General features: G+C 40.7%; 1 protein-coding gene and 1 long non-coding RNA gene across 2 annotated transcripts; one reads left to right on the plus strand and one right to left on the minus strand.

Annotated features, from left to right (window-relative positions):
• Positions 1-531: 531 nt before the first annotated feature.
• On the minus strand, positions 532-26,700 carry LOC144459608 (uncharacterized). Its single transcript, XR_013488453.1, has 4 exons — positions 26,635-26,700; positions 4,949-5,289; positions 1,165-1,300; positions 532-811 (listed from the first exon to the last, which is right to left on the minus strand). It is a non-coding gene; the product is annotated as an uncharacterized LOC144459608 (long non-coding RNA).
• On the plus strand, positions 10,700-16,198 carry LOC144459607 (uncharacterized). Its single transcript, XM_078163756.1, has 5 exons — positions 10,700-10,771; positions 12,903-13,038; positions 13,376-13,431; positions 13,701-14,060; positions 14,225-16,198. The coding sequence occupies exons 3-5, from the start codon at positions 13,383-13,385 to the stop codon at positions 14,338-14,340; spliced, it is 525 nt and encodes a 174-aa protein (XP_078019882.1). The 5' UTR covers positions 10,700-10,771; positions 12,903-13,038; positions 13,376-13,382; the 3' UTR covers positions 14,341-16,198.
• Positions 26,701-27,683: the final 983 nt, after the last annotated feature.

Raw genomic sequence — 27,683 nt, forward strand, 5'->3', positions numbered from 1 at the left:
AAGGTCTCTTAAAAGTACTTTAATGTTTCTGTAGAGTAACTGAATTAAATATTCAAACTAGAGCTAAAACATGAATAATCTTGAACTTTAATTTTCAAGTTCAAACAGAAAAACAGTCTCTGGTTCCAGTATTAATCAACTTACCAGTGACAGTGAGCCGACATGTAGCAGTGCTGCCGCCATAATGTGTGGACACATCACACATGTACAGTCCTGAGTCATCAGTCCTGAGTCTGGACACATGAAGTCTGAGTCGTCCCTCTCTGAGGACGTCTTTGTCACACTGGACTCGTCCTGTAAACTGTTCATCCTGATACTCTGGGACCTCAACACCTCCATGTAGACGAAACAGGACTGAGGCTCTGAGATCAGTTTTCAGTTGACAGTAGATATAAAGGGAGTGGAGGGAGCTGCCAGGTTTGGTGGTGAACATCCACTCCAGTGTGATGTTGTGGTTCTCCTCTGCCTGATAGGAGGTCTGTGTCACATTGACTACAAATGTTCCTGTTGAGGAGACAGAGAGGGAAAGTGAGGAGCAGACAAAGTGACAACTTTAACATGTGAGCCTTTAAACTCCATCTATAGATGTTTGTGTGGAGAGTTTGACTGATTGACTGAATAACAGTGTGCTCTTATTTAGAACAGAGCTGGGTGAGTGGACAGTGCTAAAGATACTACAATATAAAAAGGTAATGTGTGATAACAGTAATAAACAGCCTGAAAGTGTGGATGATAAAGTGAAGGTGTAAACTAACCACAGACACAGGAGGTCAGGTTGATGAGCAGCAGGATGATGCACATCATCTTCTCCCTGTGAGAGGAGACAGAGGTGAAGAGTCACAAACACATGAGATCAAAGTTCACTTATTACAGGTGACACAGAGACAATCTACAGTCTGTCTGTAGTCAGTCATCACAACACTGGACTGTTTCTGGTCACATGTGAAACATTAACATATACCTTTATGTCAATATGATTTTAGTATTTTCTTTATAATAAATGTGCAATGCATTTACATTATGGGGTGCTGAGTGGAGATTAATGAGGGGAAAAAATAAGTTTAAGTGATTTTAGCACAAGGCTGCAACCAAACAACATGGGAAAAAGGTGAAGTCTAAATACTTTCTGAATAAACTGTAAATTACTCAATAACAACATCCTACCTGTTCCTGTGTCAGGTGTCTGTTTGCTGTTGTCAAGAACCATGTACTCATCCTCAGTCTACGAGGACGAGTGAGTGAAGACATGGTTTTCCTGCTGGAAAACTTTCCGGCTGCATCTCATCAGTCAGACACTGAGCTGGAAATGAAACAAAGTTGTTTACACAATTTCTTTAAACAATTTTTCTAAACATTCTTTTGTCAGCTTTCCATAAATACCAAAGACACCACATGTATTTCACTGGTTTGCATCATCAGTACAAACAGTGTTAATGTTGATGGTATTCAGAGGCCTGTACTACGAAGCAGCATTTGAAGTGAGCAAGGTAACTTCAGTATGGGGTGCCGCCTGTCAAAGTCACTTTTTATCACATTTACAGCAATATTTGAAATATGTTAAATATGTCACAGTTAAATCTAAATGTTAAATCTAAATATAATTCTAAATGTTAAATGTTAAATCTAAATCTATACTAGTCCATACCCATTGAGTGCACAGTTGCCCACGTACAGTTTCACATGGTGTGTGTTTGGGATACAGGTCATAGGAAATTGCAGATTAAATAGTCAACTGAACCCATTAAGAAGAGCAATGTATTCAGACAGAGGTTTTGTGAATTTGATAGTACGATTGGTGTATTGAAAGTACAGTAGTACCATTGCCAATAGTGGAATAGATAGTGGGCTAAAACTGTACATTAGTAGTTGAGGTAGCACGCTGAAAGGCAGATAGTTAAAGTCATTGCCTTATAGAAGCTCAGTTTTAGTAAGTTTTCCAACTTTTGCCAAGAGGGAACTTTAGATATTGGTCCCTAGATTATGTTCACCCAGTTTCATGCAGATCGCTCAAACTTCCTAGGAAGAGATCCAATTGAAGTGTTTTTCAAAAAATTCAAAATGGCGGAAAATCTATATAAGCGGAAGTTATGGGTTCTTGAGGCAAATGTGTTCCTCATGAGGAGAGGCATCTCTGTGCCAAGTTTCATGTCTCTACGACATACGGGGCATGAGATACGCCCATTCAAATGCTGCAATTTTAATCAGTTGCTATAGCGCCCCCCTTTGGCCAACTGATGTAATATTGCTTCATTCGCATCCTCCCACTGTGCCAAATTTCACATGGATTGACCGAGTCAGTGAGGAGGAAAATGTGGAACAGACACAAACACACACACACACACACACACACACACACACACACACACACACACACACACCGTTTTCGTCTTTATATAGTAAGAAAATAGTAAGATGTTGAATCTAAATCTAAATCTAAAATCTAAATCTAAATGTTAAGTGTTAAATCTAAATATTAAACCTAAATGTGCTTTGGGAAACTAAATATTTAGCTTATATGCAAATGCACACTGCTGGTTACGGGAAGTACCAAAATAAAAGCCCGGGTGGTCAGACTGTATTTATAGCATGAAATGATGAATTAAAACCAAAGCAATTGGAGAAAATCAATGCTTGAACATCCATCAGCGTGATAAGAACTACCTACAATGACAGAAACCATGTTTGGGAATATTTTATTTGACATTACTTTGAGTTTTTAGTGTCCCATCCTTGCTTGGCAACATGCCAACATGTGTGGCGACTTAGCTGGAAACACTGGAAGGTCTGTTTTGGCCGCAGTTCAGAATTTCAGCGGTGCATCATTGGCGACAGCAACAGTATCCACCATAGTGCCACCACAGGACTCAGTAAGTTTGCTTTCTAACTCACGTAGCATATGTTCCTTATGTTAGCATGTGTAGAGCAACAGCCTTTCTGTACTTCCCTTGAACCAGTATTATCAATGAACAAGACCCACAAGACCACCGGGGGTCAAATGTTTAGGACTCAACCCCTGTATTTCCTCAGACTGGACGAACACTTCTTTCAGCCATCCTTAGGCCAAAAGGAGGTAAAAAAAGTATCCAGCCTTGGGGAAAAACACGGTGATGAACGACCGACTAGTTGTCGTGAGACAATGCTTCTTTTCTCAACCACATCCTGTCCATTCGCATTGCCCCGGGGAAATCACGCCCTCCCCTCTCTTACCAAATGTTTCTGTGTGACAAACTTGAAATGTCTGTTGAAAGTGAAATTATAATTATATCCATGTTATAACATTGTAAATGTGCATAATCCTTGTTTGTTAGTTGAATGATGTTTTTCTTATTTTCGTAGGGCAAAAATTAAGGGAATTATGAATTAAAGATTTTAATTCCTTTATTTAACATGGAGCCATACTGCCATCTTGTGAAGGCAGTTAAAGTGGGTTCTCATAAGGAGCCCCATATTATATTTAGAGTTAAAATATAGTTGGGTTTATTAATCAACTTGTTTTCATGAATATGTGCTTCCTTATTTTGTTTTTCATTATATGTTGCAACTATAGGTTAGTCTAGAGTGTGTGTATTTGAAGCAGTTTAGGCTATACATGTACTTTGCTGATACACGCGGTGTAATAATTGTATTCATTTTAATTGGATGATAAGAACCGATTTTGACCATAATGGGAAGAGTATGTGTCTATCACACGTAACATGTTAAAGTATATGATCTCGTATAATAGAAGCATTAAGTTTCCTTTAAAATAAAGTAATAAGCCTATTTTACAACTAAGAAGACTGCCTTAGCAAACCCGCCCACTTTGGCTGGATAAAAACAAGTGGGCTTGGCGCATCTAAACAGCAAAAATACTCCATACTAATGTCACACAGGCCCATAGCTCAGTGATTCCTGCATGTAATTTAAGTGTTAGCCGACAGTGAATCTTTGATAAGCATTTTCAATATTCCTTGACTCTCTGATTGAAGATTGCAGATTGTTATTCACATCCCACGCCACTGACATTTTACTGACCTGCAGTCACAAACCCTTTTGGTACCGTTTCATCACATGTGATATGAAGCAGCCTCCTTCATTCATGGTTCTGATGATGTCGCTCATAATTAACACCCCGTCTCTTTCACATGAACGTGCTCATGACTGGATGGGAAAACCCAGAGCGGACTGAACTAGTTGATAACCAGCTTTGTAGTACCAGTTATGAGACAGAGACCATCTTTTAATCCCCCTTACTGGTATTTGTGTTGATTTCACTATCAATGTTTTTCTTTTCTCCCAGCAGCTCCAGCCTCTGCTTATTTGCTCATTTGGTTTATTTTGACTTCATGTCTCTCTCTTTGTTTCAGTAACAAGTCTGTGTGTCCTATGCCTAATTTTCAAATCAATTTAAGGTTCTCGAAAAAGTAGTTCCTGTTGTGTAATTCTGAATGATGATGAAAAAAGGTGAATTATCAAAGATGTTAAAGTCAGGACTGACTCCTTATTATCAGGAGTTTCTCTTTACTCAACCAGTTAGGAGCTACTTTAAGCTTTAGGATGGATGTTGTGTGAATACGAGCCAGGAGTGCAGAAAATCCTAAAGTGTAAACCTGCAGCTCAGATAAACATGTTACATGAGTCAATGTGCCTGCATATAAAGGAAAGACAAAACCCTGTCAACTGAGTTACACTGAGTTAAAATAGAGTGTAGGGCTCCTTATAATGATACACAACAGAAACTATTAAAGCTAAAGCTTTTTCTGTGGATCAGCTTTTAGGATGATCTGTCTTCAATCAATCACATGTCTGTTAAAGTGTTGTTGTTGAATTGTGTCTTTACTGAGAGAAGCCAGCACATTATTATCTGTTAACATCTTGTCTAATCCAGGCACTGATCTCAGTCCCCAAATACAACATCTTTACATCTGGATTCATTTAATATCAACTGAAATACAGAGACATATATTACCTTGTCTTCAGGCACATACGGACCAAAGCATGAGTGGACTCCATCAGTCAGGTAAAATGTGTCTGTGTGACTGTGGTTTGTAGTTCCCCTCAGTGGTCCTATAGACACAAAGACCTGATACGCCTTCTGCTTATTCAAATAAGAGCCAGCTGCCAGTAGCTCTTGTTTTCGAGCAACCTAACAGTTAACGGATAAAAAGACAGCTGCTGTTTTGGGGGGTGGAGTCAGTGGAGTCAGTGGAGCATGATCTTCTTTTTTGCAGGAAATAGAGGAAGAAAGAAGAGTGATGATGGCAGGACAAAGGGAGGCCAGGATTAAGGACATGCTTGTGAGTGGAGACCCTGTGGAGGGGAGAAAGGTGATATTTAGGTGTCTGAGGATGTTTTCACACTTGGTCCTTTTCAGCCCTCTGAGCAGACTCAGAGTGGTGACTCAGCATTTTTGGGCATATGTGAACACTCCAAGAGAACTCCGACCCATCTGAAGTGAACCATACTCGGACTACCTTGAGTATGGCTCTTTGCCCTTTGTATTTAAACGTCTAGGTACGACACGTCAGCCAGTGCATGCCCACAGCAGACCACAACCAATCAATTTGTGGTGGGGTGCTCCTTTAATGCAGTGTGTTTCAGGCATTTAGTGCTATTTAATGCAGCCTAGCCCTGCCTCCTCCCCAACCACGCCCCTAATCAGTGCCAGATTATATAAGGCCCCTGGTGGCTCCTGTCCTCTTCCCTGTTGTGGCTGATTGTTAGCAGCTCTGATCCATTATCTGAACACAGTGCATGTGGAAACCCTGCTGAGTGATTCTGTGTTAATGCCCTGTATCAGAGGTGGTTCTTTTTATTTAGCTTTATAGTTGGTTTGCTTAAGTTGTCCTGATTTTGCTGTTATATCAAACCAACTTAGTTTATTTGTTTGTAATTTTTTCACATAGGCTCTTTTCTTTCAGTAAAGCAGCTAGAGCACCACCTGTGTTGGGAGGTGAGGCACCTATGGTGAGGTCCCTGAACTTACTGCATGAGAGTAAAAGTACCAGGACACGAGTGTAGATTGCACCATTGGTTTGACAATTTATGTTTTTCTTTTCTCCCAGCAGCTCCAGTCCCTACTAGCTCATTTTTGCAAAATTCAGCAAAATATTTGGTTTATATTGACTTCACGTCTCTGTCCTTGTTTCAGTAACAAGTCTTTTTGCAGCATTCCTAATTCAGTCAGGAACACTTAAGTCAAAGAAAACTTTATTTCCATTTGCAGGATTATATTTGGTGGTATGGCTCTGTTCTGGGGCCTCTTTGTCTTTCCTCAGACCTACGCAGAAAGCCTAAGGTGGAGTGTGCACACCTCTCTGCCCTTCCATGTGCAAAATTGAGGAAAGCCTGGGGCAGAGAGCACACATCCCTGCGCTTCCATGTGCCTACATGTAAAGCCTAAGGCAGAGAAAGCACACATCCCTGCCCTTCCACGTGCCTACATGGAAAGCCTAAGGCAGGGAGAGCAGCAGCAAAGACCCCAGGAACAGAACAGAGCAGCATCAAAGACAAACAGAACAGCAGACACAGCATGAAAAGGAGGAGCTGGGGTGGAGGCTGGTTGCAAAGCGGCTTGCAGAGGAAGCAGCAACAGTAGGCAGACCAGAGCAGTTTAAATACGGCGCCCTGAATGAGATTCGCTAATTGGTTGCATAGAAAGGAATCATGTGATCTATCAGCTGACTCCCTTCATCAATCAGCTACTCCATCAGTTGATTGGGCTGTTTGAGATCAGCTGATGTAGCTGAGCTTGACATCCTGTTCTGCCTGAACTATTGCTATGCTCAACTTTTGAACTAAATGTAGGGTTCTGGAAAAAGTATTTTTAAAGTATTTTTTGGGGTGTAATTCCCCCAGATGGCGTTGTTGGTTCTCTTCTACTTTTTCCACTTGTTGCCCCCCCTCGCCACAAACTGAAGCTGCTACACTGACCACATTAGCCACACCTGCCTGTGTGGGCACTGTGCTGCTTGTGAAGAGTCCTGTCTCTGACTTCTCACAGACTGAGGACACAGTTTTAGTGCTAAAAGGTCAAACACCAAAAACATGTTAAAGTCAGAACTGACTCCTTATTATCAGGAGTTTCTCTTTACTCAACCAGTTAGGAGCTACTTTAAGCTTTAGGATGGATGTTGTGTGAATACGAGCCAGGAGTGCAGAAAATCCTAAAGTGTGAACCTGCAGCTCAGATAAACATGTTACATGAGTCAATGTGCCTGCATATAAAGGAAAGACAAAACCCTGTCAACTGAGTTACATTGAGTTCAAATAGAGTGTAGGGCTCCTTATAATGATACACAACAGAAACTATTAAAGCTAAAGCTTTTTCTGTGGATCAGCTTTTAGGATGATCTGTCTTCAATCAATCACATGTCTGTTAAAGTGTTGTTGTTGAATTGTGTCTTTACTGAGAGAAGCCAGCACATTATTATCTGTTAACATCTTGTCTAATCCAGGCACTGATCTCAGTCCCCAAATACAACATCTTTACATCTGGATTCATTTAATATCAACTGAAATACAGAGACATATATTACCTTATCTTCAGGCACATACAGACCAAAGCGTTAGATGAGTGGACTCCATCAGTCAGGTAAAATGTGTCTGTGTGACTGTGGTTTGTAGTTCACCCCAGTTCCTGCTGTAGATGCAAAAAAGACCTGATACGCCCTGTGCTTATTCAAATAAGCTGTTTGTTTAAGTGAGCTGCAGCTTTCAGAAGCAGCTTACTGTATCTCCACCAACCACAGTGCATGATGGAAACTCCCTGCTCTCCTCTAATCTAATGAAGTTTAATACAAACTTTTCTTTATGTTGAACTGTAAAGATGATTCTTCAGTATGCATTACCTTATGATCTATAAGGAATCATGTGGAGGTGGATAAATGACGTGTAATTTAAAAGCAAAACAGAGTAGTGGCTGTTACGTGTAAAATAATAAACACTCTGGATGTCTGTCAGAGAGATCTTATTGCTGCTGATGACATATGTCTGTATATCAGCCACTTGACTTGTTTTAACTTCCAGCTTATTACTCTCATCTCAGATAAGTTCTATATTACCTTTTGTTTGTATATTTATGTATTTTATCCTTTGAAAATTATTATTAGTGAATCTTTCCTGTCTTTATTTAGACATCCTGTGAAGCACCAGTGTGAATTAACAATTGTTGATGATGATGATGATGATGAACTCTTTTAGTTCTTGTCAAAGACATGTCTCCAAGTGTAACACAGAGATAAAATGTGGGCTGTACAAGTATTTCCTGTGTATGTGTGTATATTATGTGAGACAGCATGACCATAAGAGAGACATTATAATCACAAAACCAACAATATAATATAAACCTCTTAATAACTGTTAGGTGACTTCATCCTTTTGATTTTAAATAATCACCTCTGTAAGTGTGTGTTTAGTATGACACACCTCTCACTGGTTAAACAGAAGATTCATGTTTATTAGCATATGGAGCAGTAAAGTGAGATCTGATCACAAGAGGTCACTGAGTCACGCATGTTGCCACATTCTCATACCAGGTCTGAATAAACAGACATAGAGCTGTGACTGGATCACCCAGGACTGGTAACACCAGTTTAACCAGGCTTGTTTAACTCTGTCAACATCTACAGGTGTTATTGATGTTATAAATTGTAAAAAAGGAACTTCCAGGAGACAGATGTAAAACAGACGGGTCAACATTTAAAGCAGCAGAGGCAGAGATATCCTGACTTTTCTCTCTAATGTGGGTAAAACTCTAAAATTTCCAGATCCTACGTTTCCCATAATGCATCTTTTATTAGTGCCCATCCATCCACCAGATGCCCTCAGTCTTTCCCACCAGTCCCCTGTCTCTTCCTCACCTGCTCACCTGTCCCCAGTGTCCCTAATCAGCCCCTTTCCCACAGCCAGTTGTCAGTGTTGTGCCTTTGCTCTTTGACCTGTTGCCTGTTCCTGACCTGCTCAGCCGTCGTGCCTCCTCTTGGATTTGCTTCTTCCTGACCATTACCTAGATAACTTTTCCTTCATCCCACCTTCTTGCCTATTACTGTCTGCATTAGAGTCCACCTCTGGGCTGTGACAGGTGGGGCTGGAGGAACCATGTGGAGCTGTATGAAGCTAACATGACTTGATGGCTGAGGTGAGCACGCACAGGTTATTTCACCTTTTTATTCTATGAAACTTGTTGTGCTGCTTTTCTCTGAAAGAGGCTGGACACTGGTGCATGTCGTCATGTCAAAGGTCAAAGTTCAGTCAGTGTGTAGGAGGTGAGGGAGGAAGTGCCTCCCATTGAAATGACCAAACTTGGGTGTGACTGTGGCATTTAAGGCCTGCTCACACCAGTGATGTAACAAACACATGTTGGTGGTGAAAATAAATACAGATGACATCACTGCATCAGTTGATTCCCTTGTGGAGGTGATGTCAACTAGAATACAATGTTGGTGTTACATTCAACTTCTCTGAACTTTGACACGTCAGTGTACACTGTTGACCAACATGTGTATGTAGACCATTGTGGGTAGTAAATGGGCTGAAAAATGGGCCCCAGTCGGACTGTCAATGGGCCCCATATTGGCCCCATGCGAGTCACAGCTCACTGGTGCAGAGGAGCGCATTGCTTGCATCATCAGAGTGACCTCTCTGTCAGTTTGCCCTCAGCCTCATCATTGTTTGTCAATGACAGTTTAGAACAGACAGTCTAATGTAGGCAACATCCCACCATTAAGTTCAATAACAAGAGAGACAGTGTGGCGTAACTCTCTGACAGATCCAGGTTCAGCAGCTGCCCAGTGTGAGCAGACACAGATGCTGAATTGCTTCCCACCTCCACAGGTCTTATTAAACCCAAACTCAATCTGAAATAATGTTTCCATCTCCCACCTCACGTCTCTGATAATTAAATTAAACTAAAATAACATGCAGTTTGGGGCTGCGGTGTGTAAAGAGTGCAGAGAAGGAGTGTGTTGGTTTATTTTATTTATCCAGAGAGCAGTGTTTTCCAGTTTTGTGTCAAGTCAATTTAAATAACTCATTCACATTTTTAAGAACCCGAATCTGAAGTTTAAATCTGCTAAATACCAACTAATTTAACTACATGTGTTACATTTCTAATCTCTGTCATGTTTAACGGCCATGTTTCAAAGACAGCTGTGTATTGTGAACGTAACAGAGCACAATACGAAATAACATTGTAAATTCTAATCAACATTTCTGTGCAATATCTTATTCAGCCTACACAAACTCCACGAGCAGTCAGAAGCAGGTGCAGATTTAAATTTATTTTTTTTAAGGGGAAAAAAGAAAACAGCTAGATTTTTTACTAGGCTATCATAATTATTATTATTACGTTTTGAAATTATGTTACAGAATTATTAGAATTTTTAGGCACTCTTTCCAGGTTATATCATTGTTTGTTAGTTTTTAACTTTCTTTCTCTCTCTTTTTTAATTTTTTTTTTTTTTTTTTACTAATTGTCTTGTCTTTAATTTTCACTTTAACTAATTTCTTGCTCGTTTTTGGAGCATTTCTTCTTTCGTTGTTCATTGCCTTCTTCTCATGTTTTTAAAAAAGAAATCAAGCCCAATAGGCTTCAAAGGGTTAACTTGATAACCTCACCCCAATGCTTTATCTGTGCTTTGCACGCAGCCCCTCCTTTACCTGAGTTGAGCTGCTTAAGGTAAAATCTGACTTCCTCATCATGTGAAGCGATGCTGAGATAAGAGAAACAGCTCCTTTGTTTGACTTACCATTAAACAATCAAGGTGACAGCTACTCGCTCGTCTTCAAACGTGTAAGTAACTAAAACATTTTGTATAATACACTGTTTGTCTTGTGTTAATTGTGTCCATCAGCTGTGCTTCATTCACTGTTGTTAGTTTGACTGATGAACATGTGAATTCACTGTGACACAGATTAGAAAATTGATTCAAACAGACCCAAAGTTTCATCTTCTCTTCTTTATTCAACTCTTTTTATTTGAAGCTGTAAAACTTTCTTGTCAATAAGAGTTTGGGTGGATGTAAAATGAGTTGCTGTAGTTTCCTCACAGAGAGAGAGGAAGTTTTTATAAAGTGTGCAACAGAGGAATGCAGCAGTGTTTGCACTGCACCTTTGGTGCTTTGTGCAGATGCATCAGTGTCATCAATACATTGTTGTTTATCTGTATCAACACAGACTACTAAAGTGTTTATGGATCCTCAAACTGTGGCTCGAGACAACACTAAAGCTTTTCTACATTATCAGTGCAGATAAGCTGGAAAGTGTTGTGTGGGAGAGGGACATCTGTTGTGTTGTGCTTGGCAGGCTGCCCCGCGACATGGCCACAGATATGCAGATAAAGATGGATGGATGTTATGCAAGAGCATCTTTGTTTTAAGGCTGTACAGCTTGCCTCAACACGTAATGCACGAAATGCAGTCCAGTCATGACGGGAAGTTTAATTAATTTGATTGATTTTGATTTTAAAGTTTATTTTGAACATTAAAAAAGAAAAGAAAGCAACAACAACAGACAATGAAAAGATTGTTCAAAAAGGAGTGGAAAGAAGTCGAAATGTCATCCCACCCCTTCATAAGGAAGAAAGTGATCATTTGCGGACACTTAATAGCATCATTAATTAGTGCCAACATTTTGTTTTGTTGGAGGAAAATATCCCTGTTAAAGATAATGGGCCTAATTGACAGCTTTGCTGCTGGAAATGTGGAAAGTAGCCTATCATGTCTACACTTCATGGTGTTTGGGGGATTTTCCTTTTTGTTTTTTAAAGAGGGACACTAGGTATATTTTTGCGCAGCTGTTAATTTCTAACACAGCTCAATATCAGGATGATTTTATTCAGACTATCAATTTGGTGTTGATATGATTTAATTGTGGCGTCAGCTTTAAGCTTTATTGTAGCATATATAACGTTATGACAAAGAAGACCAATTTATCAGACGCAATGATGTTAGACGATAATTGTAATACACGCAATTCATCTGCGCAGCATTGATTTCATGGGATTCAAGGGTGTGATCAGTGTCAGATGTACAGGTACAGGTACTGTAGCTACTTGAACCAGTGATGAGTCATTTAACCTACACATCATTTTATTTGCTACCTTGTTTTGTCTTGATTTTTCCCTCTCTCCTCCTCTATTTCTTCCTTCCTGACCCGTTTTTTTTCTTCTCGATTTCATTGATGTTTTGACAGGGGAATTTCTTTGATAAGCTTTTAGTGGCTTCTAACCTCTCCGGCACTTTTCGTTTTTTAATCTTGTAAATTTTATACTGTCTGTTTTTAACATTATGTGCAAATAAACTAATCTAAACTAAAACTAAACATTATTCATCCCGTTATGCGTTGCCACGCATGTTTCCTCCTCCTGCAGCTGCCACAGTGTTGGCCTTTTCTCTAATGTTGCTTTTCTCCTCCTCATATTTTAGTAGAATTAATGTCTGATCCTCACATGAGAAATACTTTTTTGCCCTCACTCTGAGGATGCTCAGTGACGCTCAGTGACGCTGCGCTTCTCTCATGATTGTGATTGGTCCGCTGTGTGCGCGTTCACGGCTCTTGATAAAGCAACCCTGGGTTGAGTTACCGAGTTGATATCCAGCGTCGTGATACCGATTATCCTGATTGCCACTGTTAGGGTTAGTCAACCCAGGATAGGTCTGGTTAACCCAGGAAAGGTTGATCTCACTTCGTGATACAGGCCCCAGGTTGAAAACCAGCTTTGTGTTACCAGTTATCCAGACAGGCAATGTTAGTTAGTCAAACCAGATATCCTGGGTAAGGTGAACTGGCTTCGTAGTACAGGCCTCTGAATACCATCAACATTATCACTGTTTGTACTGATGATGCGAACCAGTGAAATACATGTGGTGTCTGACGAAAGAATTTTTTAGAAAAATAAGTAAGAAATTGTGTTTCATTTCCAGCTCAGTGTCTGACTGATGAGATGCACCCAGGACGTATTCCAGCAGGAAAACCGTGTCTTCACTCACTCGTCCTCGTAGACTGAGGATGAGTTCATGGTTCCTGACAACAGCAAACAGACACCTGACACAGGAACAGGTAGGATGTTGTTATTGGGTAACTCACCATTTATTCAGAAAGTATTTAGCAGTTTTTAGTATTAAGACTTTTCTCATTTTGATATGTTGCAGCCTTGTTTCCTCATTAATCTCCACTCAGCACCCCATAATGTAAATGCATTGCACATTTATTAAAAAGAAAATGCTAAAATCATATTGACATAAAGGTATATGTTAATGTTTCACATGTGACCAGAAACAGTCCAGTGTTGTGATGACTGACTACAGACAGACTGTAGATTGTCTCTGTGTCACCTGTAATAAGTGAACTTTGATCTCATGTGTTTGTGACTCTTCACCTCTGTCTCCTCTCACAGGGAGAAGATGATGTGCATCATCCTGCTGCTCATCAACCTGACCTCCTGTGTCTGTGGTTAGTTTACACCTTCACTTTATCATCCACAAACACTAAAGACTAAACACACTCTCAGACTGTTGATTTTTGCTATCATGTATTACCTGTGGTATCTTTCAGCTCTTTAGTTTTGCAGCCTTCCAGCTCTGTTCTAAATAAGAGCACACTGTTATTCAGTGAATCAGTCAAACTCTCCACACAAACATCTATAGATGGAGTTTAAAGGCTCACATGTTAAAGTTGTCACTTTGTCTGCTCCTCACTTTCCCTCACTGTCTCCTCAACAGGAACATTTGTAGTCAATGTGACACAGACCTCCTATCAGGCAGAGGAGAACCACAACATCACACTGGAGTGGATGTTCACAACCTTAATCATCATGCCCCTTAACTCTTTAACTATCTATTGTGAGATGGTAAATAATCTCAAGATCTCAGGTCTGTTTCATCTACATGAAGGTGTTGAGGTCCCAGAGTCTCAGGATGAACAGTTTACAGGACGAGTCCAGTGTGACAAAGACGTCCTCAGAGAGGGACGACTCAGACTTCATGTGTCCAGACTCAGGACTGATGACTCGGGTGTGTACGTGTGTCAAGTGGTCACACATAATGATGTCAACTTCAGTGAACGCTACCTCAATGTCACTGGTAAGTCGATTCAGTATGAATTCCTTAACATGTTCAGTCCAGCAGCTTGTTGGGTGTGAAGGACAGTACACAATCAACAATCTACGATCGTTACACTTTCCTCTTTTTTAGTGACATGTTTTTTCTTCATATGGATGAAACTGGTTTGTTTGATCTCTTCACAGCAGCGAGGGAGCGGCCCAAACCTGAGACACCAAACACAGCAAGTGGACAGCAACCAGCTGCAGCTCTGTTGGGTCTTTGTGTCTGTTTATTCATACACTTTCTCTTTAGAGAATAAGATTTCTTCACCAGTGTTGGGTTTGAGAGTATTAAAAGCTCAGCATGTGGATCAGTGGAAATAGTTTGATCAAATATTGCAACCAGACCAAACTGTTAGAATTAAATTAATTCCTCGTCTAATTTAATATGCTATTATGTGTTTTTGCAGTGAAGTTTGCTCGCATACAAAGCCTGAGATTCTTAAAACTGCTGATGGCAAACTGATAGTGAAAGATGAATTTCCCAGTGTTCTTGTTATCAAAATGACAACACTCAGTCAGGATGAAGTCATTATACTGGCCATGCATAACTTTTCCTCTGCGTGGATAGATGAGTCTAAGAAGCTTCTCTTTGAAGTTTGTCTGCAAAAGACTCAACACTGTGTTTTGCACCAGGGCCCTCAGAAGGATAAAACATAAGGTCAAGACATGCCTGATATGGGGTGTCGTTGGTAAAGTGGCTCACACTGAAATGAACAGCAACCTTATGTTAGCATGACATTTTCTTTTGTGTGTTGTAACGTTACGATGTCCAGTGGTCCAAAACAAAACTAATGTGCTATGCATTAAGTACATTGATGCTAGTAGCAAATCTCTACTGGGCTAACGTTAGCTAGTTTCATATAGCTCTGCCTGACTCCATCCTATCTGTTTTATTAGTGCATGTTATTAAGGACAAAACTGGCAAAATAAATAGCATGTGAAACTATAGGCCTTTAGCCTTAGCAAGCATTATGTCTAAAGTGCTGGAGACAATCCTCCTGAGCAGGCTGGAAAACTACATCACTACCAGTTTGGTTTCAAACGTTAACATGACACTGACATGTGTATTTTTGCTTTAAAGGAAAATTCGGATCAGTATAATCGTCAGAACTCCACAGTGTTGATGTGCTTTATAGATGCTCTGGCTTTAAATCTGTCCTCTGCCCTTTGTACTGCTGCGACTGCGTGCGGCTATTGATGCAGTATTACGCATTGAAATGTGCTGCTTGTTTTTTCTTTAAACTACGTATTGTATTTATCATAGGCTTTTAGGCCATTTAATTATTTATCATAGGTCTATCTTAGATGTTCAAATCTGCAGGGCTTAAAGTACTCAGGCGTGGCGCCGGATTTCCGGCTTGACGGACATTTCTAGTATTTTAACAAGTTGGCACAAGTTAGCATTTAACGAATCATCTTCTGATTTTCAGCGAAAATCAAACTCAGCTGGCCAATAAGAGCTGAGTGGGGAGGGTCTAAAAACAGCACACACACATACACACACACACAGACAGGGTTTCAACACACACTACTTCCAAGCACATGTTGTTTAGCTGTCCGTCACAGCCTGATATCCAAATGAGTGTGGCTGAATGTGCAACAGAAATGGACCACTGAACTACGCTTGTGTTAGCTTGACTGCCAGCTGTCGGACACTGAGAGGAAACAGCATGCCGTGCAGTGGTTCCCCTGTATGCAACTAGCAGTGGTTCAGGGCCGCTGCTGAAATATGACCGCTGCTGCTGATTTCTTCTTTTTTTTTTCCCCCGTCTTAGCACTTTAACCGTTATTATTTGGCGCTACAGACGCTTCATATCCAGGTCAATTCACACACTTGTGAGTAAAGCATATAAGAGGAGAGGAGAGGGCTCCGTCTGATCTCTTCATGAACTAAAGTCATTATTTTGTGCCACTGACACTTCATATAATAACATAGCAATATACTATTTATTGTGTTAGCCAGTGTTGCATTCAGGCGTTGTCACGTAAATAACAACTTCCAGCACTTAAATAGGTCATAGCACAGAACAGCATTACACTCATTACTGTGCACACATGTACTGTATGTACTTAGTCCTAAAGAGCCCTTCCGCTGTGCAAAAGATGGTCCCCCCCCCCCCCCCCCCCCCCTCCCCCTCCCCAAGTTTCAGGTTTCAGGCTCAGGAAAATTTTTCACTTTAAGCCCTGAATCTGTACGCTGCTGAACCTGGGTAACGAATTTCGTTCCCTTGTGTTTTTTAACGTGTTTGAATGACAATAAACTGAAGTTTGAACCTTAATGAGATTAAATATCTCGGCCACTATATTGTCAATAATCTATCTGATGATAAAGATGTCCACAGACAGTGTGGCAAATTATAGGCTATACGCAAGCTAATATGCTTGCTTGCAAAGTTAGTATGCATTCATTTGATGTAAAGATAGCTCTTTGTAGAGCATTTTGTACCTGCTGTACAGTATACCGCCCACTTGGTGCTCCTATAGGAAGAGCAGCATGAGCTTAATGACTTGCAGAGAAAGGTATTTGCCAAAGTATTATTTAAACTGCCCATCTTTGTTTAAATTATAATCAGATAAGCCAAGTTATTTGTAAACTAGGTGTGTGCCATTGTTCTGTTTTATTGTGTGTAATGTTTGCACTCTGTACGACATGATATGGTCTTGAGTCAAATAAATGAAATGATTGAAACTGTAGTGACACAGACGAAGTGATTTACTGTCCTTTAAAGAAAAGCTCTACTGTAGTTGTGAACACTGGTGTTGATGATAAAGAGCAGCTGTCATTAAATGTTCCTGATGATCACAAACACCTCCTGCTGTTAGTTTATCTGAGAGATTTGCTCTAAATGTTTCCATCAGTGCCACGTGACCTGTGATCTGATTATTTTGTCAAACACTGCAGTGTGTCTTTTGGTACATCAGTTTAACAAATAAAGATGTTCAACTGGACGAAGTCACGACTGCTTTCAGGTTTTATTTCTAACTAAATGAAATTAATTTGAATTGTCTTTTCTAACCGTGATATTTGAGGATAAAATGCTGCACTGCTTCAACTGAATGATTTAATGTACTTTCTACATGACACATTCACTGATTGAGACTGAGAGTTTTTGTGACATCACTTCCTGTTGTTGGGGCTGTTCTCCAGGGCTGTTCAACAATATAGTAATTATGTTATTGATAATTGATTGATTTAGGTGGCTTTATGGGAGCAGAGTGATGTAATGAACGTGGGGCTTGTGAATAATGGCTAGTTGAGGCACAGGTGGTGGAAGGCTTGATTGTTTTGCTCTTAGTTAATGCAGGTGGAATCAATGAGCTGCACTTTCTATGCAGGCCAGGACAGACTGCAGTAAATGCAGTACGGTGGCTGAAGTCAGTGCTATGTTAACAGGACTACTGAACAACTTTTAGCTACAAAGGAGCTTCATCCTTGGAAAGAACCTGACCACGAGAACCCTCCCCAACTAATGCCCCAGGAAACCTCCTCAAGGTGGTGAAATTAAATTGAGGAACTGGACTGGAGTGCTGAACCAGCAAACATACTGCAGGCTTAAACAACTGCCTCTAAAGACTGCTCTCTGTCAGGGACTATGGTACACTATGTAGACAGTTGAATTTACATATTGTGCTCTTATCAATGTTTTTAAATTCTGATACTTTTCAGCTAAGAATTCTCGTGTGATCAACACTCTTTTGCCTCAGGTTCTCAGTTAGACAGGTCTTACTCAGGTTGGTGTAGTTATATTCTCTCAGACCACATGAATCACACAGGCTACCATCGACTCTGCATAAAGCAAGGAAGTATCTTTCTTGGCATTTGGTTTAGGGGCCTCAGATTCAATAGTTATGTTGAGTTGGCATAATATCTGTTGACATATGAAGGCAGCCTGCCTTCAATGTGCCTTATCAAAGTCAAAGTCAAAAGTCAAAGTCAGCTTTATTGTCAGTTTCTCCACATGTATACCAGACATACAGAGGAATCGAGAAGATGTTTCTCTCTATCCCACGGTGACAGAATAAAATGCACAAGCACAACAGATAAATACATTTACTAATACTAAAAGTAAAGAACAATAAAATATAATATAAAATATAAATCTATAAAAACTAAAATCTAAATATATATAGTAGCGTACTATCTAGTGTATATGTGGAGGGAGGGGAGTGGGGCACTAATGATCTTTCCAGCTGTGTTCATTATGCGCTGCAGGGCTTTCCTGTTGTAGTCAGTGCAGCTCCCGCCCCACACAGCGATACAGCTGGTCAGGATGCTGTCAGTGGTGCCCCGGTAGAATGTGCACATGATGGGTGGGTGGGGGGGCTCTTGCTCGCTTGAGTTTGCGGAGGAAGTAGAGGCGCTGCTGTGCTTTCTTTGCCAGTGATGCAGTATTGGTGGTCCAGGAGAGGTCCTCACTGATGTGCACCCCCACGAATTTGGTGCTGCTCACTGCACCTGATGGCCAGTGGTGGGTGTTGGGTGTGGCCTCTCCGGAAGTCAACAACAATCTCCTTGGTCTTGCTGACGTTCAGCAGGAGGTTGTTGTCTCTGCACCACGTGGTTAGATGGTTGACCTCCTTCCTGTAGTGGGTCTCGTCGTCCTTGGTGATGAGACCCACCAGAGTTGTGTTGCTTGTATTGACAGGCTTGTTGTTTATAAAGGGCGTTGCTATGGCTACACAACTGGCACGTGATGCCATAAATCAGCAATGCGATTCGCCACCACTAACATAATACTATACATAGTATAGTATTACGCAGAGGCGTTGCTAGGCATACAGCTGTGCACAGGCCCCCAGTCAGAAGCCGACCCCCCCCCCCCCCACACACACACACACACACACACACATATAGATTTATAATACTGCCTTACTAAATATAAATGCCACTCAAACTTACAAAACTTACAAAAGCACTATGGTAAGACGTATGACATACAGAAAGTTAGCCTGTACTGGATGTTTGAGAACATTTAATTATATTTGCATGAACCTCAACAGGTTTAACAAAGCTACATCTGTAAGGCTTACACTTACATTAGATTGTAGCATAAAATAGAAATACTCAAGTACTTCAAAGCGAGGCCCGGTAGAGATTTGGATATTAATGAATGAGCATCTGTCAGACCGTCATAAAACCTGTTGTTCATCTTAAATGTAGGCAAAGTTAAATGTATCAGGCCCATAAATAACATTTTATTCTGATAAATGTTTATGAGGCGTCCTTCATATAGGCTTTCCGAGTGGACTAGATTAAATGCCTTAAGAGATGTTACCAGAAGTGATGTATAACATTTCGCTTTACACCGTGTTTACCTTCCCATCACACTTGGATGCTTCTTTACTTTCACTTTCACCAGTAACAAACCGACAACAGCGCCTCCTTCAACCTGCGGTGGCTCAATACACCATCTAGTGACCTGTTCAGGTATTACACTAACACAGGAACAAGTAAAGTACAATGACAATGCATTAGATTCCTATTTAAGACATAGTAGAATAAAAAAAAGTATATTTAACTTATTATTTTAGACATGAACTGAACCATAGCCTCACTTTCTGTATATTAATGTCTGATTTTTTTTAACCCTTTACATACCTATATTACATTCAAGGTAAAAAAAAAAAAATCATGCATATTTTTCATTTTTTACCTGAGGAGAAATACCAGTCTCACTAATAAAATTGCAGTGTTTTGAGTTGTTGAGTTAGGGACAGGGCTGCTGCTGGACATTCAGCGTCTGCAGATGCATAGTGGTTTTTATAATCAGTAGATAGTAAAATGGACTATGACAGCACAGAGAGTGATGCAGACAGTCAGTAGAGCTGCTACTGGTGGTCCCTGTCCACCATAGAGGCCGATCCCTCCCCCACTCTCTGTTGGTCTCTGAGGTTTGGGCTCATCAGCAGCTGCTGACAGAAAATAAGATCAGCAGACTGACAGGGAGAAAACCTGTTTTAAACCAGTAGAAAGACTAAATAAAATCCTAATCTGCATCACAGGTCACATATGAAAGATGTGAGGTTTTACTTCAAAGTCAGAAAAAGGTCTCTTAAAAGTACTTTAATGTTTCTGTAGAGTAACTGAATTAAATATTCAAACTAGAGCTAAAACATGAATAATCTTGATCTTTAATTTTCAAGTTCAAACAGAAAAACAGTCTCTGGTTCCAGTATTAATCAACTTACCAGTGACAGTGAGCCGACATGTAGCAGTGCTGCCGCCATGATGTGTGAACACTTCACACATGTACAGTCCTGAGTCATCAGTCCTGAGTCTGGACACATGAAGTCTGAGTCGTCCCTCTCTGAGGACGTCTTTGTCACACTGGACTCGTCCTGTAAACTGTTCATCCTGAGACTCTGGGACCTCAACACCTTCATGTAGATGAAACAGGACTGATGGTCTGAGATCAGTTAACAGTTCACAGTAGATAGAAAGGGAGTGGAGGGAGCTGCCAGGTTTGGTGGTGAACATCCACTCCAGTGTGATGTTGTGGTTCTCCTCTGTCTGATAGGAGGTCTGTGTCACATTGACTACAAATGTTCCTGTTGAGGAGACAGAGAGGGAAAGTGAGGAGCAGACAAAGTGACAACTTTAACATGTGAGCTTTTAAACTCCATCTATAGATGTTTGTGTGGAGAGTTTGACTGATTGACTGAATAACAGTGTGCTCTTATTTAGAACAGAGCTGGGTGAGTGGACAGTGCTAAAGATACTACAATATAAAAAGGTAATGTGTGATAACAGTAATAAACAGCCTGAAAGTGTGGATGATAAAGTGAAGGTGTAAACTAACCACAGACACAGGAGGTCAGGTTGATGAGCAGCAGGATGATGCACATCATCTTCTCCCTGTGAGAGGAGACAGAGGTGAAGAGTCACAAACACATGAGATCAAAGTTCACTTATTACAGGTGACACAGAGACAATCTACAGTCTGTCTGTAGTCATCACAATACTCCTTTGTATTTATTATCCTGATCATCACACACAACTGATGGACACCAGGCATCAGCACTAAAAACTATGTCAACTACAACCACAGCAAAGCTTTTTCTTTTCCCTGAAGCTACTTTAAGCTTTAGGATGGATGTTGTGTGAATACGAGCCAGGAGTGCAGAAAATCCTAAAGTGTGAACCTGCAGCTCAGATAAACATGTTCCATGAGTCAATGTGCCTGCATATAAAGGAAAGACAAAACCCTGTCAACTGAGTTACATTGAGTTCAAATAGAGTGTAGGGCTCCTTATAATGATACACAACAGAAACTATTAAAGCTAAAGCTTTTTCTGTGGATCAGGTTTTAGGATGATCTGTCTTCAATCAATCACATGTCTGTTAAAGTGTTGTTGTTGAATTGTCTCTTTACTGAGAGAAGCCAGCACATTATTATCTGTTAACATCTTGTCTAATCCAGGCACTGATCTCAGTCCCCAAATACAACATCTTTACATCTGGATTCATTTAATATCAACTGAAATACAGAGACATATATTACCTTGTCTTCAGGCACATACGGACCAAAGCATGAGTGGACTCCATCAGTCAGGTAAAATGTGTCTGTGTGACTGTGGTTTGTAGTTCCCCTCAGTTCCTCCTGTAGACACAAAGACCTGATACGCCTTCTGCTTATTCAAATAAGAGCCAGCTGCCAGTATGAGGTCTTGTTCCCTAGTTACCTTTATCATCAGCACAAAGCTGACAGAGAGGAAGCTGGAAGCATCTGAGTCTGAGTCTGGCCCATGTGAAGCCACATTTGTATGCCAGGTATGAATAATAGACATAGAGCTGTCCATCTGTGACTGGATCACCCAAGACGTTTAACACCAGTGTAACCAGGTTCCCTCTGACTCTCTGACAGATCCAGGTTCAGCAGCTGCCCAGTGTGAGCAGAGACAGATGCTGAATTGCTTCCCACCTCCACAGGTCTTATTAAACCCAAACTCAATCTGAAATAATGTTTCCATCTCCCACCTCACGTCTCTGATAATTAAATTAAACTAAAATAACATGCAGTTTGGGGCTGCGGTGTGTAAAGAGTGCAGAGGAGGAGTGTGTTGGTTTATTTTATTTATCCAGAGAGCAGTGTTTTTCAGTTTTGTGTCAAGTCGATTTAAATAACTCATTCACGTTTTTAAGAAACCTAATCTGAAGTTTAAATCTGCTAAATACCAACTAATTTAACTACATGTTACATTTCTAATCTCTGTCATGTTTAACGGTCATGTTTCAAAGACAGCTGTGTATTGTGAACGTAACAGAGCACAATACGAAATAACATTGTAAATTGTAATCATGATAAGCAACATTTCTGTGCAATATCTTATTTGCACAAACTCCACGAGCGGTCAGAAGCAAGTGGAGATTTAATGTTTTATAATATATAACAAAGGGCACTGACCTGACCTGACATAGTTATTGTTATGGACAGTGTGTAAATGACCATCAACAGACTGCACAGTCAAACACTGTACCCACAGCAGAGCAAGCCTGTGTTACGTTCAGGCGTTGTCACGTAAATGACAAATTCCAGCATGCCATAGCACAACACAGCAGCATGTCAGGTGGGCCGAAACTGAATTGCTCAGTTTTTCATTTGTTATTGTATAGTTTGTTATGGAGTCCATGATTTCCCCGTGACACCTACAAATGTTCATGTAACTGTACATTTTAACCCTTTACACTCTCTGTAAATTAATGTCTGTTTTTTAAACCCTTTACATTTACATAGATTACATTCAAGCTTAACAAAAAATCCTGCATATTTTTCCTTTTGTCAATATTGACCAACAACTGAAACACTGTGTGAATAAAAACAATATTACTGTGCAGCTGATTGGACATGTTTAATGTCAAATAGTACAGTAACTGCAACATGTCACCTGAGGAGAAATACCAGTCTCATTTATAAAATTGCAGTGTTTTGAGTTGTTGAGTTAGGGGCAGGGCTGCTGCTGGACATTCAGCATCTCAGCGTCTGCAGATGCATAGTGTTTTTTTTAATCAGTAGGTAGTAAAATGGACTATGACAGCACAGAGAGTGATGCAGACAGTCAGTAGAGCTGCTACTGGTGGTCCCAGTCCACCATAGAGGCCGATCCCTCCCCCACTCTCTGTTGGTCTCTGAGGTTTGGGCTCATCAGCAGCTGCTGACAGAAAATAAGATCAGCAGACTGACAGGGAGAAAACCTGTTTTAAACCAGTAGAAAGACTAAATCAAATCCTAATCTGCATCACAGGTCACATATTAAAGATGTGAGGTTTTACTTCAAAGTCAGAAAAAGGTCTCTTAAAAGTACTTTAATGTTTCTGTAGAGTAACTGAATTAAATATTCAAACTAGAGCTAAAACATGAATAATCTTGATCTTTAATTTTCAAGTTCAAACAGAAAAACAGTCTCTGGTTCCAGTATTAATCAACTTACCAGTGACAGTGAGCCGACATGTAGCAGTGCTGCTGCCATAATGTGTGAACACTTCACACATGTACAGTCCTGAGTCATCAGTCCTGAGTCTGGACACATGAAGTCTGAGTCGTCCCTCTCTGAGGACGTCTTTGTCACACTGGACTCGTCCTGCAAACTGTTCATCTGTTTGGACCTCAACACCTCCATGTAGATGAAACAGACCTGATGATCTGAGATCAGTTTTCAGTTCACAGTAGATATAAAGGGAGTGGAGGGAGCTGCCAGGTTTGGTGGTGAACATCCACTCCAGTGTGATGTTGTGGTTCTCCTCTGCCTGATAGGAGGTCTGTGTCACATTGACTACAAATGTTCCTGTTGAGGAGACAGAGAGGGAAAGTGAGGAGCAGACAAAGTGACAACTTTAACATGTGAGCCTTTAAACTCCATCTATAGATGTTTGTGTGGAGAGTTTGACTGATTCACTGAATAACAGTGTGCTCTTATTTAGAACAGAGCTGGGTGAGTGGACAGTGCTAAAGATACTACAATATAAAAAGGTAATGTGTGATAACAGTAATAAACAGCCTGAAAGTGTGGATGATAAAGTGAAGGTGTAAACTAACCACAGACACAGGAGGTCAGGTTGATGAGCAGCAGGATGATGCACATCATCTTCTCCCTGTGAGAGGAGACAGAGGTGAAGAGTCACAAACACATGAGATCAAAGTTCACTTATTCCAGGTGACACAGAGACAATCTACAGTCTGTCTTTAGTCATCACAATACTCCTTTGTATTTATTATCCTGATTATCACACACAACTGATGGACACCAGGCATCAGCACTAAAAACTATGTCAACTACAACCACAGCAAAGCTTTTTCTTTTCCCTGAAGACACCTGAGATTTATCATTTAAATAACTTTCTTGCTGCAGTAATGTATTTCTGCCACAAGATGGCGCCAGTGGTTGAAGTGAATATGTGTTGACTCCAAGCATTGTAGACTGTGAGCCCCTCTAAAGCGTATGTCATGCAAGAGTACCAATAGAAACAAATGGATTGATAACAGTTATTTTGACATTCAAAGTGTGTCGACAGATTCATGTCATCAAGTCATGCATTCAGAAACATGTAAGAAAATATTCCACCTCATGGCAAAAATACATGGGACATGATGGAGGTACGACACGTCAGCCAGCGCATCTCCACAGCAGACCACAACCAATCAACTTGTGGTGAGGTGCTCCTTTAATGCAGTGTGTTTCAGGCATTTAGTGCTATTGAATGCAGCGTAGCCCTGCCTCCTCCCCAACCACACCCCTAATCAGTGCCAGATTATATAAGGCCCCTGGTGGCTCCTGTCCTCTTCCCTGTTGTGGCTGATTGTTAGCAGCTCTGATCCATTATCTGAGCACGATGCATGTGGAAACCCTGCTGAGTGATTCTGTGTTAATGCCCTGTATCAGAGGTGGTTCTTTTTATTTAGCTTTATAGTTGGTTTGCTTAAGTTGTCCTTATTCAGCTGTTATATCAAACCAACTGGGTTTAATTGTATGAGCTCTTTTCTTTCAGTAAAGCAGAGCACCACCTGTGTTGGGAGGCGAGGCACCTATGGCGAGGTCCCTGAACTTACTGCATGCGAATAAAAGCAGTAGGACACGAGTGTAGATTGCACCATTTTGCCACGAGTATTGCTGTGTTGCACCTGAGGTGAAAGGGTGGTGGCAGCCTACCTCTCCACGAGTGGCCTCTGCTCACCATCCCTTGTTCAGTTGTGTGTTGGACTCGATATTTTATCTAACTTGTGGTTTTAGATTTTGGATAAAGACTCTTTTAAGCTAATTCTAAAACAGTATTTTAATTTCCTCTTATTAGTATTTGCGTTGGTTTGACAATTAACGTTTTTTTCTCCCAGCAGCTCCAGTCCCTACTTGCTCATTTTTGCAAAATTCAACAAAATATTTGGTTTATATTGACTTCATGTCTCTGTCCTTGTTTCAGTAACAAGTCTGTTTGCAGCATTCCTAATGAAGTCAGGAACACTTATTTCCATTTGCAGGATTATATTTGGTGGTATGGCTCTGTTCTGGGGCCTCTTTGTCTTTCCTCAGGCCTACGCAGAAAGCCTAAGGTGAAGAGTGCACACCTCTCTGCCCTTCCATGTGCAAAAATGAGGAAAGCCTGGGGCAGAGAGCACACTACCTGCCCTTTCTTGCGCCTACATGGAAAGCCTAAGGCAGGGAACGCAGCAGCAAAGACCCCCCAGGAACAGAACAGAGCAGCATCAAAGACAAACAGAACAGCAGGCACAGCATGAAAAGGAGGAGCTGGGCTGGAGGCTGGTTGCAAAGCAGTTTGCAGAGGAAGCAGCAACAGTAGGCAGCCAGAGCAGTTTAAATAGTGTGCCCTGAATGAGATTTGCCAACTGGTTGCATATAAAGGAATCATGTGATCTATCAGCTGCTCCATCAGTTGATTGGGCTGTTTGAGATCAGCTGATGTAGCTGAGCTTGACATCGTGTCCTGCCTGAACTAACACTATGCTCAACTTTTGAACTAAATGTAGGGTTCTGGAAAAAGTATTTCCTAGGGTGTAATTCCCCCAGATGGCGTTGTTGGTCCTCTTCTACTTCTTCCACTTGTTGCCCCCCCCCTCGCCACAAACTGAAGCTGCTACACTGACCACATTAGCCACACCTGTCTGTGTGGGCACTGTGCTGCTTGTGAAGAGTCCTGTCTCTGACTTCTAACTGACTGAGGACACAGTTTTAGTGCGAAAAGGTGAAACACCATAAACATGTTACATGAGTCAATGTGCCTGCATATAAAGGAAAGACAAAACCCTGTCAACTGAGTTACATTGAGTTCAAATAGAGTGTAGGGCTCCTTATAATGATACACAACAGAAACTATTAAAGCTAAAGCTTTTTCTGTGGATCAGCTTTTAGGATGATCTGTCTTCAATCAATCACATGTCTGTTAAAGTGTTGTTGTTGAATTGTGTCTTTACTGAGAGAAGCCAGCACATTATTATCTGTTAACATCTTGTCTAATCCAGGCACTGATCTCAGTCCCCAAATACAACATCTTTACATCTGGATTCATTTAATATCAACTGAAATACAGAGACATATATTACCTTGTCTTCAGGCTCATACGGACCAAAGCGTTAGATGAGTGGACTCCATCAGTCAGGTAAAATGTGTCTGTGTGACTGTTGTTTATAGTTCACCTCAGTTCCTGCTGTAGGTGCAAAAAAGACCTGATTCGCCCTCTGTTTTTGCAGGTAAGCTGTTTGTTTCAGTAAGATCAGTGCGATATGAGATCTTGTGCCCTTGTTATCTTTATCACAAAGTCATCACTGACAACAGGTACAGCTTTCAGAAGCAGCTTATCTCCCCCAACCACAGTGCATGATGGGAAACTCTCTGCTCTCCTCTAATCTAATGAAGTTTAATACAAACTGTTCTTTTCTGATTCTTCAGTATGCATTACCTTATGAACCATAAGGAGCCATGTGGAGGTGGATACATGTCTAACAGTAACAGCTCTTAGGTGTAACAATAAACACTTTTATAACTCTCAACTCTTGTTTCCATGAGTTGAGAGTTGATTTACCTGCAGCCACACAGCAACACCTCAAACACCAACCACACAAAGCACCAAGACTTGCAAAATAGACATCAGAGAAATAAGAGAGACATTATTATCACAAAACCAACAATATAAGAGCAGTTAAAGAGGCAGGATCTTAAAGCTGTTAATAATTATTAGGTGAGTTTATCCTTCTGGTCTTTAAAATAATGGCCACTGTAGGTGTGCGTTAAGCAGCATAAAAAGAACAACGTATTTGGTGTTTTCAAAGGGAAACTAGATATAATGCCTTAAGAGATGTTACCAGAAGTGATGTTTAACATTTCGTTTTACACCGTGTTTACCTTCCCATCACACCTGGATGCTTCTTTACTTTCACTTTCACCAGTAACAAACCGACAACAGCGCCTCCTTCAACCTGCGGTGGCTCAATACACCATCTAGTGACCTGTTCAGGTATTACACCAACACAGGAACAAGTTAAGTACAATGACAATGCATTAGATTCCTATTTAACACATAGTAGAATAAAAAAAAGTATATTTAACTTATTATTTTAGACATGAACTGAACCATAGCCTCACTTTCTGTATT

Source organism: Epinephelus lanceolatus, chromosome 22, assembly GCF_041903045.1.
Source record: "Epinephelus lanceolatus isolate andai-2023 chromosome 22, ASM4190304v1, whole genome shotgun sequence".
Classification (NCBI taxonomy): domain Eukaryota; kingdom Metazoa; phylum Chordata; class Actinopteri; order Perciformes; family Serranidae; genus Epinephelus; species Epinephelus lanceolatus.

Excerpts from the sequence above, each read along its gene's own strand:
- LOC144459607 (XM_078163756.1), top strand. The coding sequence starts at position 13,383 with ATGATGTGCATCATCCTGCTGCTCATCAACCTGACCTCCTGTGTCTGT. Across the intron at positions 13,432-13,700 it reads CCTGACCTCCTGTGTCTGTG|GAACATTTGTAGTCAATGTG; the intron begins GTTAGTTTACAC and ends TCTCCTCAACAG. Across the intron at positions 14,061-14,224 it reads ACGCTACCTCAATGTCACTG|CAGCGAGGGAGCGGCCCAAA; the intron begins GTAAGTCGATTC and ends ATCTCTTCACAG.